General features: G+C 51.5%; 1 protein-coding gene across 1 annotated transcript; it reads left to right on the forward strand.

The window, feature by feature from the left end:
- The first annotated feature begins 14,000 nt into the window (after positions 1–14,000).
- MSRB1 (methionine sulfoxide reductase B1) lies at positions 14,001–22,180 on the forward strand. Its single transcript, XM_044303379.1, has 4 exons — positions 14,001–14,150; positions 18,662–18,804; positions 19,002–19,116; positions 21,232–22,180. Exons 1-4 carry the CDS (start codon positions 14,096–14,098, stop codon positions 21,261–21,263), a joined length of 345 nt encoding a protein of 114 aa, XP_044159314.1. The 5' UTR covers positions 14,001–14,095; the 3' UTR covers positions 21,264–22,180.
- The last annotated feature ends 1,367 nt before the right edge of the window (positions 22,181–23,547 follow it).

Raw genomic sequence — 23,547 nt, forward strand, 5'->3', positions numbered from 1 at the left:
GTGGATGTCACTGTTATGGGGGCGCTGGATGTCATGTTATGGGGGCACGTGGATGTCATGTTATGGGGCACTGTGGATGTCATGTTATGGGGGCACTGTGGATGTCACTGTTATGGGGGCACTGTGGATGTCACTGTTATGGGGGCGCTGTGGATGTCACTGTTATGGGGGCACTGTGGATGTCACTGTTATGGGGGCGCTGTGGATGTCACTGTTATGGGGCACTGTGGATGTCACTGTTATGGGGGCGCTGTGGATGTCACTGTTATGGGGGCACTGTGGATGTCACTGTTATGGGGGCACTGTGGATGTCACTGTTATGGGGGCGCTGTGGATGTCACTGTTATGGGGCACTGTGGAGTCACTGTTATGGGGGCACTGTGGATGTCACTGTTATGGGGGCACTGGATGTCACTGTTATGGGGCACTGTGGATGTCACTGTTATGGGGCACTGTGGATGTCACTGTTATGGGGGCGCTGTGGATGTCACTGTTATGGGGGCGCTGTGGATGTCACTGTTATGGGGGCACTGTGGAGGTCACTGTTATGGGGGCAGTGGGGTCACTGTTATGGGGGCGCTGTGGAGGTCACTGTTATGGGGGCACTGTGGATGTCACTGTTATGGGGGCGCTGTGGATGTCACTGTTATGGGGGCACTGTGGATGTCACTGTTATGGGGGCGCTGTGGATGTCACTGTTATGGGGCACTGTGGATGTCACTGTTATGGGGCACTGTGGATGTCACTGTTAGGGGCACTGTGGAGGTCACTGTTATGGGGGCACTGTGGATGTCACTGTTATGGGGGCACTGGGATGTCGTCTGTTATGGGGCACTGTGGAGGTCACTGTTATGGGGGCACTGTGGATGTCACTGTTATGGGGCACTGTGGATGTCACTGTTATGGGGCGCTGTGGATGTCACTGTTATGGGGGCACTGTGGATGTCACTGTTATGGGGCGCTGTGGATGTCACTGTTATGGGGGCACTGTGGATGTCACTGTTATGGGGGCTGTGGAGGTCACTGTTATGGGGCACTGTGGATGTCACTGTTATGGGGGCACTGTGGATGTCACTGTTATGGGGGCACTGTGGATGTCACTGTTATGGGGGCACTGTGGATGTCACTGTTATGGGGCACTGTGGAGTCACTGTTATGGGGGCACTGTGGATGTCACTGTTATGGGGGCACTGTGGAGTCACTGTTATGGGGCACTGTGGAGGTCACTGTTATGGGGGCACTGTGGATGTCACTGTTATGGGGGCACTGTGGATGTCACTGTTAGGGGGCACTGTGGAGGTCACTGTTATGGGGGCGCTGTGGATGTCACTGTTATGGGGGCACTGTGGATGTCACTGTTATGGGGCACTGTGGATGTCACTGTTATGGGGGCACTGTGGAGGTCACTGTTATGGGGGGCTGTGGATGTCACTGTTATGGGGGCACTGTGGATGTCACTGTTATGGGGCGCTGTGGATGTCACTGTTATGGGGGCACTGTGGATGTCACTGTTATGGGGGCACTGTGGATGTCACTGTTATGGGGGCACTGTGGATGTCACTGTTATGGGGGCGCTGTGGATGTCACTGTTATGGGGGCACTGTGGATGTCACTGTTATGGGGGCGCTGTGGATGTCACTGTTATGGGGCACTGTGGAGGTCACTGTTATGGGGGCACTGTGGATGTCACTGTTATGGGGGCGCTGTGGAGGTCACTGTTATGGGGGCACTGTGGATGTCACTGTTATGGGGGCACTGTGGAGGTCACTGTTATGGGGCACTGTGGAGGTCACTGTTATGGGGCCCTGTGGAGGTCTCTGTTATGGGGCATGGGGGTGGATGTCACTGTTATGGGGGCTGTGGATGTCACTGTTATGGGGGCACTGTGGATGTCACTGTTATGGGGGCACTGTGGAGGTCACTGTTAGGGGCACTGTGGATGTCACTGTTATGGGGCACTGTGGATGTCATGTTATGGGGGCACTGTGGATGTCACTGTTATGGGGGCACTGTGGATGTCACTGTTATGGGGGCTGTGGATGTCACTGTTATGGGGGCGCTGTGGATGTCACTGTTATGGGCCTGTGGATGTCACTGTTATGGGGCACTGTGGATGTCACTGTTATGGGGGCACTGTGGAGGTCACTGTTATGGGGCACTGTGGATGTCACTGTTATGGGGGCGCTGTGGATGTCACTGTTATGGGGGCACTGTGGATGTCACTGTTATGGGGGCACTGTGGAGGTCACTGTTATGGGGGCACTGTGGATGTCACTGTTATGGGGCGCTGTGGATGTCACTGTTATGGGGGCACTGTGGATGTCACTGTTATGGGGGCACTGTGGATGTCACTGTTATGGGGGCACTGTGGATGTCACTGTTATGGGGGCACTGTGGATGTCACTGTTATGGGGGCACTGTGGGGTCACTGTTATGGGGGCACTGTGGAGGTCACTGTTATGGGGGCACTGTGGATGTCACTGTTATGGGGGCACTGTGGATGTCACTGTTATGGGGGCACTGTGGATGTCACTGTTATGGGGGCACTGTGGATGTCACTGTTATGGGGGCACTGTGGATGTCACTGTTATGGGGGCGCTGTGGATGTCACTGTTATGGGGGCAGTGGATGTCACTGTTATGGGGGCACTGTGGATGTCACTGTTATGGGGGCACTGTGGAGGTCACTGTTATGGGGCTGTGGATGTCACTGTTATGGGGGCACTGTGGATGTCACTGTTATGGGGGCACTGTGGATGTCACTGTTATGGGGGCGCTGGATGTCACTGTTATGGGGCACTGTGGATGTCACTGTTATGGGGGCGCTGTGGATGTCACTGTTATGGGGGCACTGTGGATGTCACTGTTATGGGGCGCTGTGGATGTCACTGTTATGGGGGCACTGTGGATGTCACTGTTATGGGGGCGCTGTGGGTCACTGTTATGGGGCGCTGTGGATGTCACTGTTATGGGGCACTGTGGATGTCACTGTTATGGGGGCACTGTGGAGGTCACTGTTATGGGGGCACTGGGATGTCACTGTTATGGGGGCTGTGGATGTCACTGTTATGGGGGCACTGGGATGTCACTGTTATGGGGGCACTGTGGATGTCACTGTTATGGGGCACTGTGGAGTCACTGTTATGGGGCACTGTGGATGTCACTGTTATGGGGGCACTGTGGAGGTCACTGTTATGGGGGCACTGTGGATGTCACTGTTATGGGGGCGCTGTGGATGTCACTGTTATGGGGGCACTGTGGATGTCACTGTTATGGGGGCGCTGTGGATGTCACTGTTATGGGGGCACTGTGGATGTCACTGTTATGGGGGCACTGTGGATGTCACTGTTATGGGGGCGCTGTGGATGTCACTGTTATGGGGCGCTGTGGATGTCACTGTTATGGGGGCACTGTGGATGTCACTGTTATGGGGGCACTGTGGATGTCACTGTTATGGGGGCACTGTGGATGTCACTGTTATGGGGCACTGTGGTGTCACTGTTATGGGGGCACTGTGGATGTCACTGTTATGGGGGCACTGTGGATGTCACTGTTATGGGGGCACTGTGGATGTCACTGTTATGGGGGCTGTGGATGTCACTGTTATGGGGGCATGTGGATGTCACTGTTATGGGGGCACTGTGGATGTCACTGTTATGGGGGCACTGTGGATGTCACTGTTATGGGGCACTGTGGATGTCACTGTTATGGGCGCACTGTGGAGGTCACTGTTATGGGGGCACTGTGGATGTCACTGTTATGGGGGCACTGTGGATGTCACTGTTATGGGGCACTGTGGATGTCACTGTTATGGGGGCACTGTGGATGTCACTGTTATGGGGGCACTGTGGATGTCACTGTTATGGGGGCTGTGGATGTCACTGTTATGGGGCACTGTGGATGTCACTGTTATGGGGGCTGTGGATGTCACTGTTATGGGGGCCATGTGGATGTCACTGTTATGGGGGGCAGCCTGTGGATGTCACTGTTATGGGGGCGCTGTGGATGTCACTGTTATGGGGGCACTGTGGATGTCATGTTATGGGGGCACTGTGGATGTCACTGTTATGGGGGCCTGTGGATGTCACTGTTATGGGGCACTGTGGATGTCACTGTTATGGGGCGGCACTGTGGATGTCACTGTTATGGGGGCACTGTGGATGTCACTGTTATGGGGGCAAGGTGGATGTCACTGTTATGGGGCGCTGTGGATGTCACTGTATGGGGGCACTGTGGATGTCACTGTTATGGGGCACTGTGGATGTCACTGTTATGGGGCACTGTGGATGTCACTGTTATGGGGGGCACTGTGGCTGTCACTGTTATGGGGCACTGTGGATGTCACTGTTATGGGGGCACTGTGGATGTCACTGTTATGGGAGGGCACTGTGTGATGTCACTGTTATGGTGCGCTGTGGATGTCACTGTTATGGGGGCACTGTGGATGTCACTGTTATGGGGGCGCTGTGGATGTCACTGTTATGGGGGCGCTGTGGATGTCACTGTTATGGGGGCACTGTGGATGTCACTGTTATGGGGCACTGTGGATGTCACTGTTATGGGGGCGCTGTGGATGTCACTGTTATGGGGGCACTGTGGATGTCATGTTATGGGGGCTGTGGATGTCACTGTTATGGGGGCACTGTGGATGTCACTGTTATGGGGGCACTGTGGATGTCACTGTTATGGGGCACTGTGGAGGTCACTGTTATGGGGGCACTGTGGAGGTCACTGTTATGGGGGCACTGTGGATGTCACTGTTATGGGGGCACTGTGGATGTCACTGTTATGGGGGCACTGTGGATGTCACTGTTATGGGGGCGCTGTGGATGTCACTGTTATGGGGCACTGTGGATGTCACTGTTATGGGGGCGCTGTGGATGTCACTGTTATGGGGGCACTGTGGATGTCACTGTTATGGGGCGCTGTGGATGTCACTGTTATGGGGGCACTGTGGATGTCACTGTTATGGGGGCACTGTGGATGTCACTGTTATGGGGGCACTGTGGATGTCACTGTTATGGGGGCGCTGTGGATGTCACTGTTATGGGGGCGCTGTGGATGTCACTGTTATGGGGGCACTGTGGAGGTCACTGTTATGGGGGCACTGTGGATGTCACTGTTATGGGGGCACTGTGGATGTCACTGTTATGGGGCACTGTGGATGTCACTGTTATGGGGGCGCTGTGGATGTCACTGTTATGGGGGCACTGTGGATGTCACTGTTATGGGGCGCTGTGGATGTCACTGTTATGGGGGCACTGTGGATGTCACTGTTATGGGGGCACTGTGGAGGTCACTGTTATGGGGGCACTGTGGAGGTGCACTGTTATGGGGGCACTGTGGAGGTCACTGTGGGGGCACTGTGGATGTCACTGTTATGGGGGCACTGTGGATGTCATGTTATGGGGGCGCTGTGGATGTCACTGTTATGGGGGCGGCATGTGGACTGTCACTGTTCTGGGTCAACTGTGGATGTCAGTGTATGGGAGCGCTGTGGATGTCAGCTGTTATGGGGAGGCAGCTGTGGGATGTCACTGTTATGGGGAGCAGCTGTGGATGTCACTGTTATGGGGGCACTGTAGGATGTCACGTGGTATGGCGGAGCAGCTGGGGAGTCACTGGTTATGGGGGCCACTGTGGATGTCACGTGTTAGGGGAGCAGCTGTAGATTCACTGTTATGGCGGGCATCTGTGGAGTGTCAGTGGTTATGGGGACGCATGTGGAGGTCAATGTTATGGGAGCGCTGTGGATGTCACTGTTATGGGGGCACTGTGGATGTCAGGTGTATGGGAGCGCTGTGGAGGTCACTGTTATGGGGCCTGTGATGTCACTGTTATGGGGGCACTGTGGATGTCACTGTTATGGGGAACTGTGGATGTCACTGTTATGGGGCACTGTGGATGTCACGTGTTATGGGGCGCTGTGGATGTCACTGTTATGGGGGCACTGTGGATGTCACTGTTATGGGGGCACTGTGGAGTCAGTGTTATGGGGGCGCTGTGGATGTCCTGTTATGGGGGCACTGTGGAGGTCACTGTTATGGGGGCACTGTGGATGTCACTGTTATGGGGGCACTGTGGATGTCAGTGTTATGGGGGCGCTGTGGATGTCGCTGTTATGGGGGCACTGTGGATGTCGCTGTTATGGGGGCACTGTGGAGGTCACTGTTATGGGGGCACTGTGGATGTCACTGTTATGGGGGCGCTGTGGATGTCACTGTTATGAGGGCACTGTGGATGTCACTGTTATGGGGGCACTGTGGATGTCACTGTTATGGGGGCACTGTGGATGTCACTGTTATGGGGGCACTGTGGATGTCACTGTTATGGAGGCACTGTGGATGTCACTCTTATGGGGGCGCTGTGGATGTCACTGTTATGGGGGCACTGTAGATGTCACTGTTATGGCGGGCACTGTGGAAGTCACTGTTATGGAGGCGCTGTGGATGTCACTGTTATGGGGGCACTGTAGATGTCACTGTTATGGCGGGCACTGTGGAAGTCACTGTTATGGAGGCACTGGGGATATCTTTTGACCACACACAAACAACATACGGAACACATGAAATAGACCTGTGCTAGTATCTTATACATTCGGGTTCCATCTTTCACTACACCTACTATCTACCTTCAGCACTGCGCCTGTGAGTCTCTTGCTCCCTGTTATCAGCCGCCTCAGACTGCAGTGTGAGTCCAGAACACCCCCCTCCTGCCCCCAATCACTGCTTTATATCACATATCTCTGGATACATCCACATCCATAGATGTCAGTGACATCCGCAGCTCGCTGTCAGAAGCCGACGTCAGATAAAGTAATAGAAGAATTCGGATTTTGCTCCGCCATGGAGCAGCCTGACCCCAGCTCTGCCTTACTGATTCGCAGGGGTGAAGATTTGGTTTCATAAGGTTGAACTTTCTGGAGGTTGCGGAAGTTTCTGCCAGCGGCCGTGTCTGAACACAGGTCTACGGAGTCATCAGTTCTTAGTGTCCCGGGAGGACCCGCTGGAGATATGGCGGATTTACAGGCCCTGTGTAAGAGAGTCAGGCGTGTGCAGAAATGTAAGTACCTGGAGGCAGCCTGAGAATGGGCCCCCGGGGGCCAAAACCTGCAGTGGGGGTGACTGGGATGACAGCAGTAATGTTTTCAGATGTATGTCCACCTTAAAAAAAATCCCCCACAAGTTTGTGACTCCTATCTGATCTTAGGAAAGTTGGATGATGATGACATATGTGTTATACAGATTCCAGGGTGGGTCACAACAACTCCTGCTTGAAGAAGAGGCCCACTAAAGAAGTAGAGCTGCAGTGTAAAGAATAGAGGAGAGTATGGAATAGAACATATGCCAATCAAGAGTCTCCTGTCTTAACCTTATTAGCTATACAGGTTCCAAGGTGGGCAACAAAAGCTCCTGCTTGGTATCAGAGCCTACAGGCAGGATGCGGGAGAGGCCCACTAAAGAAGCAGAGCTGCAGTGTAAAGAATGGGGAAAGAAGAATCTGGAATAGGAAATGTGCCATTCAGGAGTCTCTTGTCCTAACTGAGACTTATTTGCTATACAGGTTCCAGGGTAGGTCATGACAACCGCTGCTTGGGATCTGATCCTGCAGGCAGGCAGCGGGAGATACCCACTAAAGAAGCAGAGCTGCAGTGTAAAGAATGGGGGAAGGAGAGTCCTGAACGACAAAAACACCTGGGAAAGCCGGTTGAAAAGCAATATGGACGTCATAACGGTACCCACAGAAGTGGGCACCCTACCCTGTGTCCTGAATGGCTTTATTTTTTAGTGCTACGCCTATAACGTGGCAGATTGGTACTCGAGGACAGCTGAGAATATTTATACTTTTTGAAAGCAGATATTTTTAGTAATTCTCTCCGATATCTAGATCCGGAGCGCCAGACACATCAAATATAACCCGCGGCCGCCCTAAGCCTGCTTTACGGACGGCGAGGGGATTGAGCGGCTAAATTCATTAGGGTATCCGTCCATTACTGCATTAACTCCTCTCAGCTGCTGATCAGAGGATTTCAGGGACAAAGTCTAAGTTGTCACCGGGATTACTGACGACCTCCGAGGAGAAGCCGAGAACTCAGCAAAATCGGAGGGTTCTGCTGCAACGTCTTAAAGGGACAGTGACCACGTTACAGTTCCAAAGTAGGACTATGAGAGGCAAACAGACTGCACGCAGCTCTAACATGACCCCGCGCCCTGAAGGCTACACGCACAGGGGGATGAATAACTGCAGAAGAGGCTTAGTAAAGAAGACGATCTGCAGTGTAAAGAATGAGGGAGGAGAGTCTGGAATAGCAAATATGCCATTCAGGAATCTCCTGTCATTACTGAGACGTATTTGCTATACAGGTTCGAGGGTGGGTCACAACAACCGCTGCAGGCAGCAGGAAGGCCCCCACCCCCCCACCCCCCCACATAGAGAAGACATTATGGATCAATAGCTGGATTTTCAACTTTTGTTCTAGCAGTTTAGGGAACTGCATTCTTAGCGATTTTCTAATATCAGGTTATTATTGGAATGACTCCCCTTTTGAGCGGGGGAGATGCCAAAAACAGAGCGTCGGCATGAAAAACAAAATCCCCGAGGCTTTCCTGCAGAAGACTGACTTGTTTCCCCTTATTGTATGTGAACCGGTTACCTAATAATCTTCTTCTTCTCATCGGCGGCTGCACGTGATAGTCCTCCGGTGCTCGCATTGACCGGAAGTATCTCTCTCCTTGTCGTGATCTCCGCCTGGTCTTGGATGATACATAAAGGTTCTTCTAAAGAAGCAGACCTGCAGTCTAAAGAATGGGGGAGTCAATAGTCTGTGCGTCTGATGAGACAGAAGTTTTATAGGATCTTGTGAGTCTCGCTACTGTCAGCCATAGTAACTGTCATTGGTCTATTTTAAGAGAACCAAAGTCTCTGTGGCTGCCACTTAAAGGACTTCCCATGAATTTAAAGTTGTTTTTAACCTACATATCTGGGAGACTATCTTCCCTTTCTATGAATGGGCAGCAGCTCATAAAGTGCCAGTATCTCCGAGGATGCATTACAATCAGCTCTTATTAGCCCCGTCCTCCCCTCTATAGAAAACAGCCCCAGAGATACATACGGTATGCAATGCCCCCAAAGTTTCCTTCTCCACTGTCTAGAAACAGGGATGCCCTACCTGCGGCCCTCCAGCTGTTGCAAAACTACAACTCCCAGCATGCCCAGAAAGCCTACAGCAGGGATACCCAACCTGCGGCCCTCCAGCTGTTGCAAAACTACAACTCCCAGCATGCCCGGACAGCCTACAGCAGAGATGCCCAATCTGCGGCCTTCAAGCTGTTGCAAAACTACAACTCCCAGCATGCCCGGACAGCTTACAGCAGAGATGCCCAACCTGCGGCCTTCGAGCTGTTGCAAAACTACAACTACCAGCATGCCCGGAAAGCCTACAGCAGGGATGCCCAACCTGCGTCCCTCGAGCTGTTGCAAAACTACAACTCCCAGCATGCCCGGAAAGCCTACAGCAGGGATGCCCAACCTGCGTCCCTCGAGCTGTTGCAAAACTACAACTCCCAGCATGCCCGGACAGCTTACAGCAGAGATGCCCAACCTGCGGCCTTCGAGCTGTTGCAAAACTACAACTACCAGCATGCCCGGAAAGCCTACAGCAGGGATGCCCAACCTGCGTCCCTCGAGCTGTGGCAAAACTACAACTCCCAGCATGCCCGGACAGCCTACAGCAGGGATGCCTAACCTGCAGCCTTCGAGCTGTTGCAAAACTACAACTCCCAGCATGCCCAGAAGGCCTACAGCAGGGATGCTCAACCTGCGGCCCTCCAGCTGTTGCAAAACTACAACTCCCAGGATGCCCTAATAGCTGTAGGCTGTCAAGGCATGCTAGGAGTGGTAGTTTTGCAACAGCTGGAGGACCGCAGGTTGGAAATCCCCGGTCTAGAGGGGTATATAGCTGTATACTTTTAATAGACGTAGGGAGCTTGGAGCTTCTGTGGCTGGTACTTATGGGACCATTTGTGGCTGGTAGGTTTATGAGGGCATTACTTTTGTCTGTGGCTGGTACATGGTTATAGGTCGGTCACCTTAGGGCTCATGCACACGACCGTCTGTATTTTGCAGTCTGAAAAAAACGGATCCGTAAAAAATACGGATGATGTCCGTGTGCACTCCGTATTTTGCCTACCAGAACAGTCGTATCCTTGTCTGTAATGCTGACAATAATAGGACATGTTCTATTGTTTTGCAGAACGGTAATACGGACATACGGAAATCAAATGCACACGGAGTAATTTCAGTTTTTTTTGCGGACCCATTGAAATGAATGGTTCCGTATACAGTCCGCAAAAAAAACCAAAAAACGGAACAGACACGGAAAAAAAATACGTTCGTGTGCATGAGCCCTAACAGTACTGCCCTTGTCTGTAATGCGGACAATAATAGGACATGTTCTATTTTTTTGCGGAATGGAAATACGGAAACGGAGTGCACACGAAGTAACCTCCTTTTTTTTTTTGCGGACCCACTGAAATGAATGGTTCCGCATACCGTCCGCAAAAAAACTGAACGGACACGGAAAGAAAATACGTCTGTGTGCATGAGCCCTTAGCAATTTCATATTACCGCCATCCACTCCATCCGAATGTCCCGCACACGTGCGTAATATACATGGCGGCGGTTATGGCAGGATAGATGGAGTTATCTAATTGCTCCCTGTTACTGAGCTGAGATCGAGTTGGTTTTCATACCATGGATGCAGATACAGTTCTCAGGAGGAAGCACGTGAGGTCCGGATGCGTTGGGGATGCGTTCAGTGAAAACTGTGCGATTTTGCAAACAAGTACATTCAGTTTTGTCTGCGATTGCGTTCAGTTTTTTTCCACGCGAGTGCAATGTGTTTTAATGCGTTTTGCACGCGCGTGATAAAAAACCGGAATGTTTACTTACATCTCTTAGCAATCATCTATAAAAATCCCACCGTATCCGCACTTGCTTGCGGATGCGATGTGTTTTTCACGCAGCCCCATTCACTTCTATGGGGCCAGCGTTGCGTGAAAATCGCAGAATATAGAACATGCTGCGATTTTCACGCAACGCAGAACTGATGCGTGAAAACCAACGCTCATGTGCACAGCCCCATTGAAATGAATGGGCCTGGATTCCGTGCGGGCGCAACGCATTCGCATCACGCCTTGCACCCGTGCTGAATACTCGCTCGTCTGAAAGGGGCCTAACGGTTCTGCTCTGTATAACGCTGGTATCTGACATCTTCACACTTGATGATGGGGGTCTCTGGTTTCTGGGTTCTTCCATCTTGCTGATTTTTATTGCTGCAATCTCCGGCCTGGACGGACATGGAAGAGGTGATGACCCCCTACAGGGATGTAAAGGGAGGGGTTGCCTACTCCTAACAATCATTTTAAAGGGGTTGTCCGGGTTTGGAGCTGAACCCGGGCATACCCCCATTTCCACCCCGGCAGCCCTCCTGACTTGAGCATCGGAGCAGTTCATGCTCCGATGCTCTCCTTTGCCCTGCGCGAAAGGCATTTTCTGGAGTTCCTGTGACGTACCGGGGTTCTCCATGGGGCTGGCAGGAAGCCCGGTGACGTCACCAGCACTGATGGGCAGGCTTTAGCGCTGCTCTAGCCAGTAAAACAGCTAGGGCAGCACTAAAGCCCGCCCATCAGAGCCAGTGATGTCACCGAACACACTGCCGGGCAGAAGCCTCCGCCCGGCAGTGTGTTATTGTAAACAAAATATCCCGTGCCCTGCGCGATTTAGCGCAGGGCAAAGGAGAGCATCGGAGCATGAACTGCTCCGATGCTCGTCAGGGGGGCTGCCGGGGTGAAAATGGGGTATGTCCGGGCTCAGCTCTTAACTCGGACAACCCCTTTAATATTTGGATCCCTCTATCACCACAAGGGGCACCCCCACTATCACCACAAGGGGCACCACCACTATCACCACAAGGAGCACCCCCACTATCACCACAAGGGGCACCACCACTATCACCACAAGGGGCACCACCACTATCACCACAAGGAGCACCCCCACTATCACCACAAGGGGCACCCCCACTATCACCACAAGGGGCACCCCCACTATCACCACAAGGGGCACCACCACTATCACCACAAGGAGCACCCCCACTATCACCACAAGGGGCACCCCCACTATCACCACAAGGGGCACCACCACTATCACCACAAGGGGCACCACCACTATCACCACAAGGGGCACCCCCACTATCACCACAAGGGGCACCCCCACTATCACCACAAGGGGCACCCCCTTATCACCACAAGGAGCACCCCCACTATCACCACAAGGAGCACCCCCACTATCACCACAAGGAGCACCCCCACTATCACCACAAGGGGCACCACCACTATCACCACAAGGGGCACCCCCACTATCACCACAAGGAGCACCACCACTATCACCACAAGGGGCACCACCACTATCACCACAAGGGGCACCCCCACTATCACCACAAGGGGCACCCCCACTATCACCACAAGGGGCACCCCCACTATCACCACAAGGGGCACCCCCACTATCACCACAAGGAGCACCCCCACTATCACCACAAGGAGCACCCCCACTATCACCACAAGGAGCACCCCTACTATCACCACAAGGAGCACCCCCACTATCACCACAAGGAACACCACCACTATCACCACAAGGGGCACCCCCACTATTACCACAAGGAGCACCACCACTATCACCACAAGGGGCACCACCACTATCACCACAAGGGGCACCCCCACTATCACCACAAGGGGCACCCCCACTATCACCACAAGGGGCACCACCACTATCACCACAAGGGGCACCCCCACTATCACCACAAGGAGCATCACCACTATCACCACAAGGAGCACCCCCACTATCACCACAAGGGGCACCACCACTATCACCACAAGGGGCACCACCACTATCACCACAAGGAGCATCACCACTATCACCACAAGGAGCACCCCCACTATCACCACAAGGGGCACCACCACTATCACCACAAGGGGCACCACCACTATCACCACAAGGGGCACCACCACTATCACCACAAGGGGCACCACCACTATCACCACAAGGGGCACCCTCACTATCACCACAAGGGGCACCCCCACTATCACCACAAGGGGCACCACCACTATCACCACAAGGAGCACCCCCACTATCACCACAAGGAGCACCCCCACTATCACCACAAGGGGCACCCCCACTATCACCACAAGGAGCACCCCCACTATCACCACAAGGGGCACCACCACTATCACCACAAGGGGCACCCCCACTATCACCACAAGGAGCACCCCCACTATCACCACAAGGGGCACCCCCACTATCACCACAAGGGGCACCCCCACTATCACCACAAGGAGCACCACCACTATCACCACAAGGGGCACCCTCACTATCACAAGGAGCACCCTCACTATCACCACAAGGAGCACCCCCACTATCACCACAAGGAGCACCCCCACTATCACCACAAGGAGCACCCCCACTATCACCACAAGGGGCTCCCTCACTATCACCACAAGGAGCACCCCCAATTGACAACATATGAGAAATTGAGTTCTGCATATTATATTGTATTTCCATTACTAGTGGTATGATACACATACAGCGCACGCATCAGGTCGTATTTACTTAGTGCATTTTAACACTAAACCACAAGGCTATTGACTACAGGAACTTCTCCTGTCACAATACTGGGAACTAGCTGATGCAACCTCTTGCATAAAAGGATACCAAGCCTTTCACAACTCAGAGAGATGGTTTTCTCCCCCCAATTAAGGTAATGATTTCAAACAACAAAACTGAAGCCAGTCATCTCTCCCTCCACTGCACTGCACTCTAAACCCATATATACCACTCTTCCTCCAGTTTCCCTCTCCCCAACCAACATGGCCGCCAAATGCGGATGCGCGCACGGGAGGACGCAGTCACACCTCTTCATGACGCCACGCCACGCCCCCTCCGAGCGCTTTATACATAATACTGACTGACGGTCTATTCTAGAAGTAAGAGCCGAGGTGGTGGCCGTGAAGGGTCAATATTAGACGATTCCGCAAAACAACGACATGTCGTTCTGTTCGTTCTTTGGAGGGGAGATTTACAAAGACCACTTCAAGAATGGTAATGGAGACTTCACCGTTCACTTCGGAGCAGGGATAAGGGGGGATTCGGGGTAGAGGGGCTGCCTGTCAGTCACAGGCTGGGGAAAGTTACTGGGAGTGCTGGTGCGTGGTGTTACCTAACATCAGGGGACCCTTGTGCACGGCTGCTATCCGTTTGGGGACATTTGCTCCGGTTGCCATGGCATTTAGAAGTGATTATCTATAGTGAATGTTGCCATTTGTTGTAAAAACTAAAAGTCCCAGCATGCTTTAACAGGTGCAGACTGTCATAGCATGCTGGGAGTTGTAGTAGTTTTACAGCAGGTAGCCTCAGAATTGCTGCTTGCCCCCAGAGGAGTTACAACCAGCCGTGAAACTTTTGTCACCCAGCTGCGTTTGCTAAGCGAGAGGACCGCGGTGGCGTTTGGTCGCCCCTGGATTGCGGTAAAATTGCAGCATGACGCGGTCCTAGCGATAAAAAAAATTCTGCGTGATTTCGGAATACGTATGCCTGGTGAAAAGTAGTGGCGGCAGCATGCAACATAGAGAAAACCGGAGCGGACGCCATGGCGGCTGTCACTGGAAAAACGTTGCTTCGCCAATTCACCGTCCTCTGTCGCTTTGGTCCGTGACTCCGGCCTCGCTGCATTGTCTGTTAGAGTCTTGGGTAGTCCGAAATCCACCTCGTGTCTCCGCTGTAGCTCAGGCTCCAGCTCTGACCATTTTTCTGTGCTTTACACTGCAGCTCCGCTTCTCTCTCTAAACCTCCAGTAAGAAAAGTTGGATTGTCAGGTCTCCTCCACACAGTGTTCCCTCCTTCAGTTTTTTAAAGGGTTACTCATGCACACCAGCGTTGGAAGGCTTGCAATCCGCAAAACACAAAATCCCGGCTGTGTGCATTCCGTATTTTGCGGAACTGAACAGTCCTTTCCTATGCCGACAATAATAGGACAAGTTCTATTTTTTTTTTTTTTTTTGCAGAACGGCCATACAGAATACACGTCAGTTAAGTTTTTTTGCGGCCCGTTGAAGTGAATGGTTCTGCTTACGGGGCAGCAAAAAAACGGAACAGACACGGAAACAAATATGTTTGTGTGCATGAGCCCTTAAGAAAACTTTTCAGGTGTCATAGGGACATGGCAAAAGTTCTGATGGGTGGGGGTCTGAGCTCTGAGACCCCCCCCCCCCCCCCCTGCGATCGCTAGAACGAGGAGAGAGAAGTGCTGGCATATCGCGCTCTCGTACTTCACTGCAGGAGACGGGCTCAGTAGAAGTCTATGGGTTCGCTTCTATTCCGTCTCCTGCTGCGAGGAGGGCAGCATGATGCGCGGAGCACTCCTCGCACTAGCGATCGCTGGGGGTTTCGGCGCTCAGATCCCCCACCGACCTGAACTTTTGCTCCGTCCCTATGACGTCCCTTTAAACTGAAGGAGGGAACCGTGTGGAGAAGACCTGACAATCCTATTTTCCATCATTAGAGATTTAGTGAGAAGTGGAGCTGCAGTGTAAAGCATAGAAAAATGGTCAGTGCAATGGTTGAGAGGTGGATGGGTTTTGGCACTCAGACCCCCACCCATCAAAACGTTTCATATATCTCTGTGACATTGAAAGCACCCAAGGGTCACAGAGTTTTCTATGAGGTGCAGGTCGAAGTGACGCTGATAAGATAAGGTGGCAGCAGTTATATCGGGTTGTCATGTTGCGATGCTGTAGCATGGCGCGAGCGGCTGCGGTCTCTAGACGAGTTCAGCTGTGGCTGCTGAGAGACTGCAGCGGTTTGTCGCACTCTAAGCCCCAGCCTCAGCGTGCACCGTCCTATGGTGCATATGCTAATATATGTATTATTTATATGCGGAGTCCCTCCATATATAGGAAGACGCAACGAGACCAGTGCCCTTTTGGTTGCAGCGTTCCTTAAAAGGAGTGTCCGAGATAATTAGAAATTCCAGCAATGCCCGAAATGCTAAAATAAAATAAAAAATCGCCTGGTTCTCTGCGCCGCTGTGGCGGTCTTTCTCCTGCTGTAGCGGTGACATGCGCATTTGGAGCACAAGACCGCTGAGGATGGTGATTGGCTGCGTGCCGTATACCTGCGTGTTGCCGCTGCAGCCTGCTGACGGACCGGTGCTGCAGACGCCATGAACGAGGGAGCACGGAATAATTTTTCTTTATTTTAAGGGGTTTTCCAGAAGTTCAGCACTGACGTCCCATCCTCAGGGTAGATCATCGGTATCTGATCGGTGGGAGTCCGATTCCTGGCATCCTCAGCCAATCAGCCGCTTCCTTTAACAAGGCCATTCATCGGTCACATGGTCTATGCCAGTGATGCCCAACCTACGGCCCGCAGGACACATCCCGCAAAGCTGTATCATGCGGCCCGTGCAGTGACCGAAGGGGGAGCTTGCGCACAGCTGCAGAAGAGACGCGCCTGCGCCGCCATTCCTAATCATACAGTGGGGCAGTACTATTATTAGTCTTGCAGCGACTGAAGACCCCATCTCCCCACACCCACCCGTACAGACCCCCTCTGGACTCTCAGACAGGCATCAGAGCACGTCGAAGGAGAAGGTGAGGATGAGTCAGATGGGAGCAGGAGGTCTATGGAGGATGTGACTGGCGAGGTGTGGCAGTGGTGGAAGCGATTGGACCTGAGCCTATTTCTTAATATGTGATCACTATGTCTGGTGCCCGTGTGGGCCGCTTAGCAATATGAATGAGGGCGAGAGGACTCATGATATTGCACCACAAGGCATTTCTAGAGAGTTTCCTGCACTTCACTCCTTAGACTTGCTATGCCCAGGTATGTGCCCCCTTTCACGGAGGGGTAAGGCCCAGGTATGTGCCCCCTTTCACGGGGGAGGGGGGGGCAAGGCCAAGGTATGTGCCCTCTTCAGTGTTTTCATTTCTTTCTGGCAAAGCTACATGGTTCTGGCCCGCGAAATTTATACCATGTCTAGTGCGGCCCTCAGACGAAAAATGGTTGGGCACCACTGGTCTATGCAAGTGAATGAAACTGAGCTGCAATACCATGCACAGCCACTAAACGATGGATGGCGCTGTGCCCGGTAAGCTGGGAGGAGGCTGCGGAGTCCCAGGTATCGGCTCATTGCTGATCAGATATTGATGACCTATCGTGACCCTAGGAGTCCCGGATAGCATTCAGGGGGCATTGCTCAACCACTTTAAAATTTGGGCTCCATGAAAACGTGTAGTCATGCGCCGTAAGATCACAACTAGTAAATGTGCTCAAGCGAGTTACCACGCCTGTGACGCAGGATTTCACTGTCATTAGTTGTGATTTTGTATCGTGCGGCTGAACCGAGGTTGCGCTCTGCTGCGCAGACTGTGAATGTGCTGAGGATGATCCCTAATAAATACCGCACTAGTTACCCATTACCCGTAATAATGTGCAGTGCACGGAGGTTATTTTCCAGGAATTCACTCGCTGTCGCAGCAAATCTTCTACAAGATACACGGAAGCGGGGGATTGTGAAGGTTCCTCTGTGCTTCATACTGAGGAATTACTAGTTATGCAATTTCCTTCTCTGCTTTCTGCGCTGATCCAGTGACACAACAGGGTGCAGTATTCAGATCCCCGGCAGCCCTATGAGCAGAATACAGGGTGCTGTTTATGGCGGCCTGTATTCAGATCCCCGGCAGCCCTATGAGCAGAATACAGGTTGCTGTTTATGGCGGCCTGTATTCAGATCCCCGGCAGCCCTATGAGCAGAATACAGGGTGCTGTTTATGGCAGCCTGTATTCAGATCCCCGGCAGCCCTATGAGCAGAATACAGGTTGCTGTTTATGGCAGCCTGTATTCAGATCCCCGGCAGCCCTATGAGCAGAATACAGGTTGCTGTTTATGGCAGCCTGTATTCAGATCCCCGGCAGCCCTATGAGCAGAATACAGGGTGCTGTTTATGGCAGCCTGTATTCAGATCCCCGGCAGCCCTATGAGCAGAATACAGGGTGCTGTTTATGGCAGCCTGTAGTCAGGCCTTGAGAAGCCGACTCAGACTTTTGTAATGGGTATAAATCTTTATGTATTAACGTTTTGCAAATCTACCTTATGTGTCAATTCTTTGCTGTTTTTCAAGATCTCCGATAGCTGTTATTGAATGGGAACGCTTTTATTTATATCCAGTGACTGAAAACCCTGCACAGATCTAAGATGATGAGAGTTTGTTACCATTGTATCCAGACAATCCTCTGTGAGCGGCACAGCCTGGACTCCATGATGATACTTGTTAAACCGCACTGATACATTGTAACAAACTAACAGGACAGCAGAGAAATATTGGCGCTGATGTGTCCAGTCTGGACAAGCCTAAACACAATTGTAACAAACCCTCAGCTGTGAGAAGTATTAGGTCAGGACAGGTTTTTAGCCTCAGGGATGTTTACAGTCAGAAACAGCAAGCGGAGATCTTGAAAATGGTAAAGAGTTGCAAGGCACTGTCTATTGGAAGTTTGCAGAATATTTTATTCCACCGTGATGAGTAATGATTTGCTTTTCGCTCCGTCTTTAGGGATGTACGTGTGCGCCAAGTGCGGGTACGAGCTGTTCTCCAGCCGCACCAAGTTTGAGCATTCCTCGCCCTGGCCCGCCTTCACAGAGACCATCCACGAGGACAGCGTCTCCAAGTATGTAGAGCGGCCCAACGCTCTCAAGGTAAGAGCGCACAAGAGGCAGTGGTCTGGAGCCTGCGGTGGAACTACAACTCCCAGCATGCTGCGAGTGGCCATTTCACCGCAGCTGGAGACCCACAGGATGCAGACTACTACCTTATGTTGTCTAGTCATTGCCAAGATGATGCACCAGTCATGGCATTATGCAGAGCTCCGATGTGATGTTTTTCTTCCCCGCAGGTCTCGTGTGGGAAGTGCGGCAATGGACTCGGCCATGAGTTCTTAAACGACGGCCCCAAGAAAGGACAGTCCCGCTTCTGAATATTCAGCAGCTCGATTAAGTTCATCCCTAAAGGTAACGGCTGCACCGCTATACGCAGTCCTTGTAGAGAAGGTGCACCGCTATGTGCAGTCCTTGTAGAGAAGGTGCACCGCTATGTGCAGTCCTTGTAGAGAAGGTGCACCGCTATGTGCAGTCCTTGTAGAGAAGGTGCACCGCTATGTGCAGTCCTTGTAGAGAAGGTGCACCGCTATGTGCAGTCCTTGTAGAGAAGGTGCACTGCTATGTGCAGTCCTTGTAGAGAAGGTGCACCGCTATGTGCAGTCCTTGTAGAGAAGGATTTGGGTGTCCTTGTGGATGGTAGATCGAATAACAGCACAATGTCAATCAGCTGCTTCTAAGGCCACCAGGATATTGTCATGCATTAAACGAGGCATGGACTCATGGGGCAGGGATGTGATATTACCACTTTACAAAGCGTTGGTGCGGCCTCATCTGGAATATGCAGTCCAGTTCTGGGCACCAGTCCATAGAAAGGATGCCCTGGAGCTGGCGAGAGTACAGAGGAGAGCGACTAAACTGATAAGGGGCATGGAGGGTCTTAGTTATGAAGAAAGATTAAAATAATTTTTTTCAACCGTATTAACTATGTAACTATATACCTCAATACCACTGCTTGCTGTCAGCAGAGTCTTGTAAGGTTTACTCACAAATCTCCTGACTAGGGATGAGCAAATCGACTTTGGATGAAACAACCGAAGTCGATTCGCATAAAACTTAGTTCTAATACTGTTCGGAGCAGGAGCTTACATTACAATGTATTAGACTTCGCACAATAACTTCATAGATTAATTTCTACTGTAAAAAAACATTTCCCGCACTCTGGTTCGGTTCCAAGGTACCTGCTCCGTACAGTATTAGAATGACGCTTTATGCGATTCGCTCATCCCTACTCCTGACCACTGGCCGTTCAGGCTTGTCATGGGGGCGCTGCAGGGATCCTGACTGGCTGTCATAGTGGCAGCTATCTGTGGCCAGTAATATGGACGGTAACTGGGACAGATCAAGTGACAGGAAGTGTTACCATAGGGACACAAGAGCAGTTGCTGTATAGAATCTGTAGTTTCATGGACTAATAAAAAGTTAGATATTAAAAGGGTTTTCCAAGATTTTTATACTCTGGATAGGTCATCAGTATCTGATCGTATGTCGGACCCGCGCCGATCAGCTGTTTGGGAAGGCAGCAGTGCTCGCAGTAGCCCCACAGCCTTCTCCGTGCTCTCCAAGCACAGCGCCATACATTGTATAGTGGCTGTACTTGGTATTGCACATTGCAGCTCAGCCTCATCCACTTCTATGAGGCTGAGCTGCACCTAGGCTATGTGAGCACTGGTGCCTTCTCAAACGGCTGATCAGCAGGGGTTAAACCCCCGGCAATGATCTATCCAGGTCTTGGAAAACCCCTTTAAGGGTCTCGCTCTTTTTCCTTTCCCTTCTTTTTTTTTCTTTCTTTATTTCTTATCCATCCTTCCTTCCTTCCTTCCTTCCTTCATCCGGAAGAAAGTGGCCATGTTTTTTCAATGGGTTGTCTGAGATTTTGATATTGATGGCCTATATTCAGATAGGCAAGGGTGCCGGGGGTCAGACGCGCCAATCAGCTGCGGTTTCTTCCTAGGCCAATGATGACGCCTTCACCGGTCACATTCAAGTGAATGGGGCCGAGTACAGTACCAAGCACAACCACCATGCAATGTACGGCGCTGCGCTTGATAAGCTGTGAGGAGATCGCTGCGCTCGCCAGAATGCCACGGCCTCTTTAAACGGGCCCCCACCGATCAGATGATGATGACCTGTCCTGAGAACAGGGGTTGTCCATACACAGCCGCCACAAAGGAGCGATCTGTGGGGGCCCCTGTTCTGGTCCATAGGAGCCATATACAACTGTATGCAGATTGCCCTCTAGTGGCGGCAAGAGGCCACTTGTCCATAGCAGCCATTCGGAGCCCTGCTTTAATTTTTGCCACAGCAGGTTTAAAAAGGAAAGCGGGGATCTGATTGGTTGCTATGGGCAACACTGACCGTTTTTTGAGGCAGGCGGTATACACATATATTATATATCAGATGGAAATGCCCTTTACCTGCCATGTGGTGTTTCATCCTCACTATTTGTCTTATTTTTTCTTTCTTCAGACAAAGTCGACGGGGGAGCGAATCGAGCTTAAAGCCCCAACAAACCCCACCATCAGCGGGACGCCCCCAACCTTCCCCCACGCCCCATCAACAAATGAATCGGATGAGGTAAAGCCGCCACCGGACGTCTCGTCTGATGAAAACGTTACGTGATGGCGTCGGATGTGGTTCGGAGCGTCTTTCTGGAGCTGATCACATTGCATCCGCAGCGTGTCAGCCGCACACGCACATTCCCTCCCCCACCCCTCCACCCAGCGCGCAGCCGGCGGGGGCTCTTACCGGTTATTTTACATGGATGATAGTGCCTGGAATGGCAGGAAAGAGTAAATCGTAGCTGGTTATCACTGCGCCAGTGTTTTAACAGTAGATGATGGTAAATTTGGGCCTTGTGTAATCAACCTGATTGGGGTATGGGCACACGCTGGCAAGCCATGCCCACCCGCAGCCGCTAATGGCCGGGCAGCTTCGTGAGTTAATCGTGCAGCCAGGGTGAGCATGCCTGTGCCGCATCATGCCTTCCTGGTAGGTTGGTGGATGTCCTCCATATTTAAAGGGGGTTTTCTGGGATTTTGATATTTGATATCTTCAGGATATGTTATTAGTGTCTATCTGATTATGGGGGTCCGACTCCCGGCACCCCCCACTGATCGACTGTTTGAAGAGGCCACAGCGCTCAGGTAAGTGCTACGGCCTCCTCACAGCTCACCAAGCGCAGCGCCATCCATTGTATAGTGGCTGTGCTTGGTATTGCAGCCCAGGCTTATTCCCTTGAATGGGACGGAGCTGCGCCTGGGCCATGTGACCGATAAACGTGAGGGCGCAGTGAGCACTGGAGCATCTTGGCCAGCTGATAGTTGCGGGTGTCGGGAGTCTGAGCCCACCAATTGGATATTGGTGACCTGTCCTGAGGCCATCAATATCTAAATCACGGAAATCCCCTTTTAAAGTGTTTTTTTTTTTTTTTTTCTTTTTATATATGAACTGCGCCACTCTTGTTCAGTGGCCGGATCTAGTATTGCAGCTCAATCCAGTTCATATAAATACTGTAATACCAGACACGGCCCATCCAGCTAAAGTGGTGCTTAAACAGTCACTGTACTCCGACAACTTTACATTAATCAATAGTATAAGTGACCACAAGAAACTTTGTAATCTGTTTCATCAGTGAGAAATGTCTAGTCCTCTTATCAACTGTTTACTACGCAATACGCAACCCCCCCCTTTGAAGATGGAGATGGAGCAGCTCCACAGGAGTATCATAAATATTACACATTAATACAAGTCTATGGAGGGGGGGGGGAGTTGTGAGCAGCAGCATGATTGAGAGGACACTAAAGAGACTGCACCTAGGAGATTTGTATCTCGGCACAAGTGCTAAATTCACAACCAGTACAGGTCAGTACCTCTCTGTATGGTCCTTTAGGATCCTGGGGCATACTTCTGAGCAAGAGAAGGTTAGGAAGGAGCTTCTCCTCTACTTTCTGTGTTCAGTGGATGGCAGCTAGTCTCCACTCACCATGTCTGAGAGATCTGCAAATTAGAATACTGCTAAACAGTGGCAGATACAAGTTATATAGTGTTGTTCCTCATGTACGCGCACTGTCCTATTGATTAATGCAAAGTCTGTTGGAAGGTTGGGTATGGTTTTAATATGGAGCAGAAAGGGGGCGTGTCCTCACACCTCAGTAAGGCCGGTTTTATATAGCGCTATAACGGTGGTTTTGCTGCTACAGTATTTTATCACAGTGGTCACATGGCGCCTTATGATTTTCCCATTGGGTCACAGAAATAAGAAGTGTCATTTTGTTGTTGTCGCAGAGGTTTCAGATGTCACGTAAAAATGCAAAACGAATCGCTGGAAAATGCTGCGAGGTGTAGATTTCTTATGTCAATGACTTTCACTGATGAATTAAAAATCTTCTAGTTTCTTGAGAAAACTGAAAGACTGGACTCCATTTTTACAGGGACCTCTGGGGGGGGGGGGGGGTAGTAGTCTCGTTGTCCATAGCAATCGAGCACCGTGGAGCTTAAAGGGCTTCTCCAGGGTCAGAAAAACATGGTTGCTTTCTTCCAATGTGACTGAGCATCGCGGCTTCTTCGTGCAGCTGATCTCATATTGATGACCTGTCCGGAAGTTGGGCAATCAATGTAAATTTTGGAGAACCCCTTTAAAGGAGTTCTCTGCTTTGGACAGTCCCGAACATTATATTATGTGGCTACTCTACCCCCATCACCACCTTTTTTAAAGGGGGTGTCCAGCTGGGAAACAATATTGGCACAGTAAGTATTGGAGCAGAAGTGGCTGGGGATTGGTGA

This window comes from Bufo gargarizans, chromosome 8 (genome assembly GCF_014858855.1).
Source record: "Bufo gargarizans isolate SCDJY-AF-19 chromosome 8, ASM1485885v1, whole genome shotgun sequence".
NCBI classification, from domain to species: domain Eukaryota; kingdom Metazoa; phylum Chordata; class Amphibia; order Anura; family Bufonidae; genus Bufo; species Bufo gargarizans.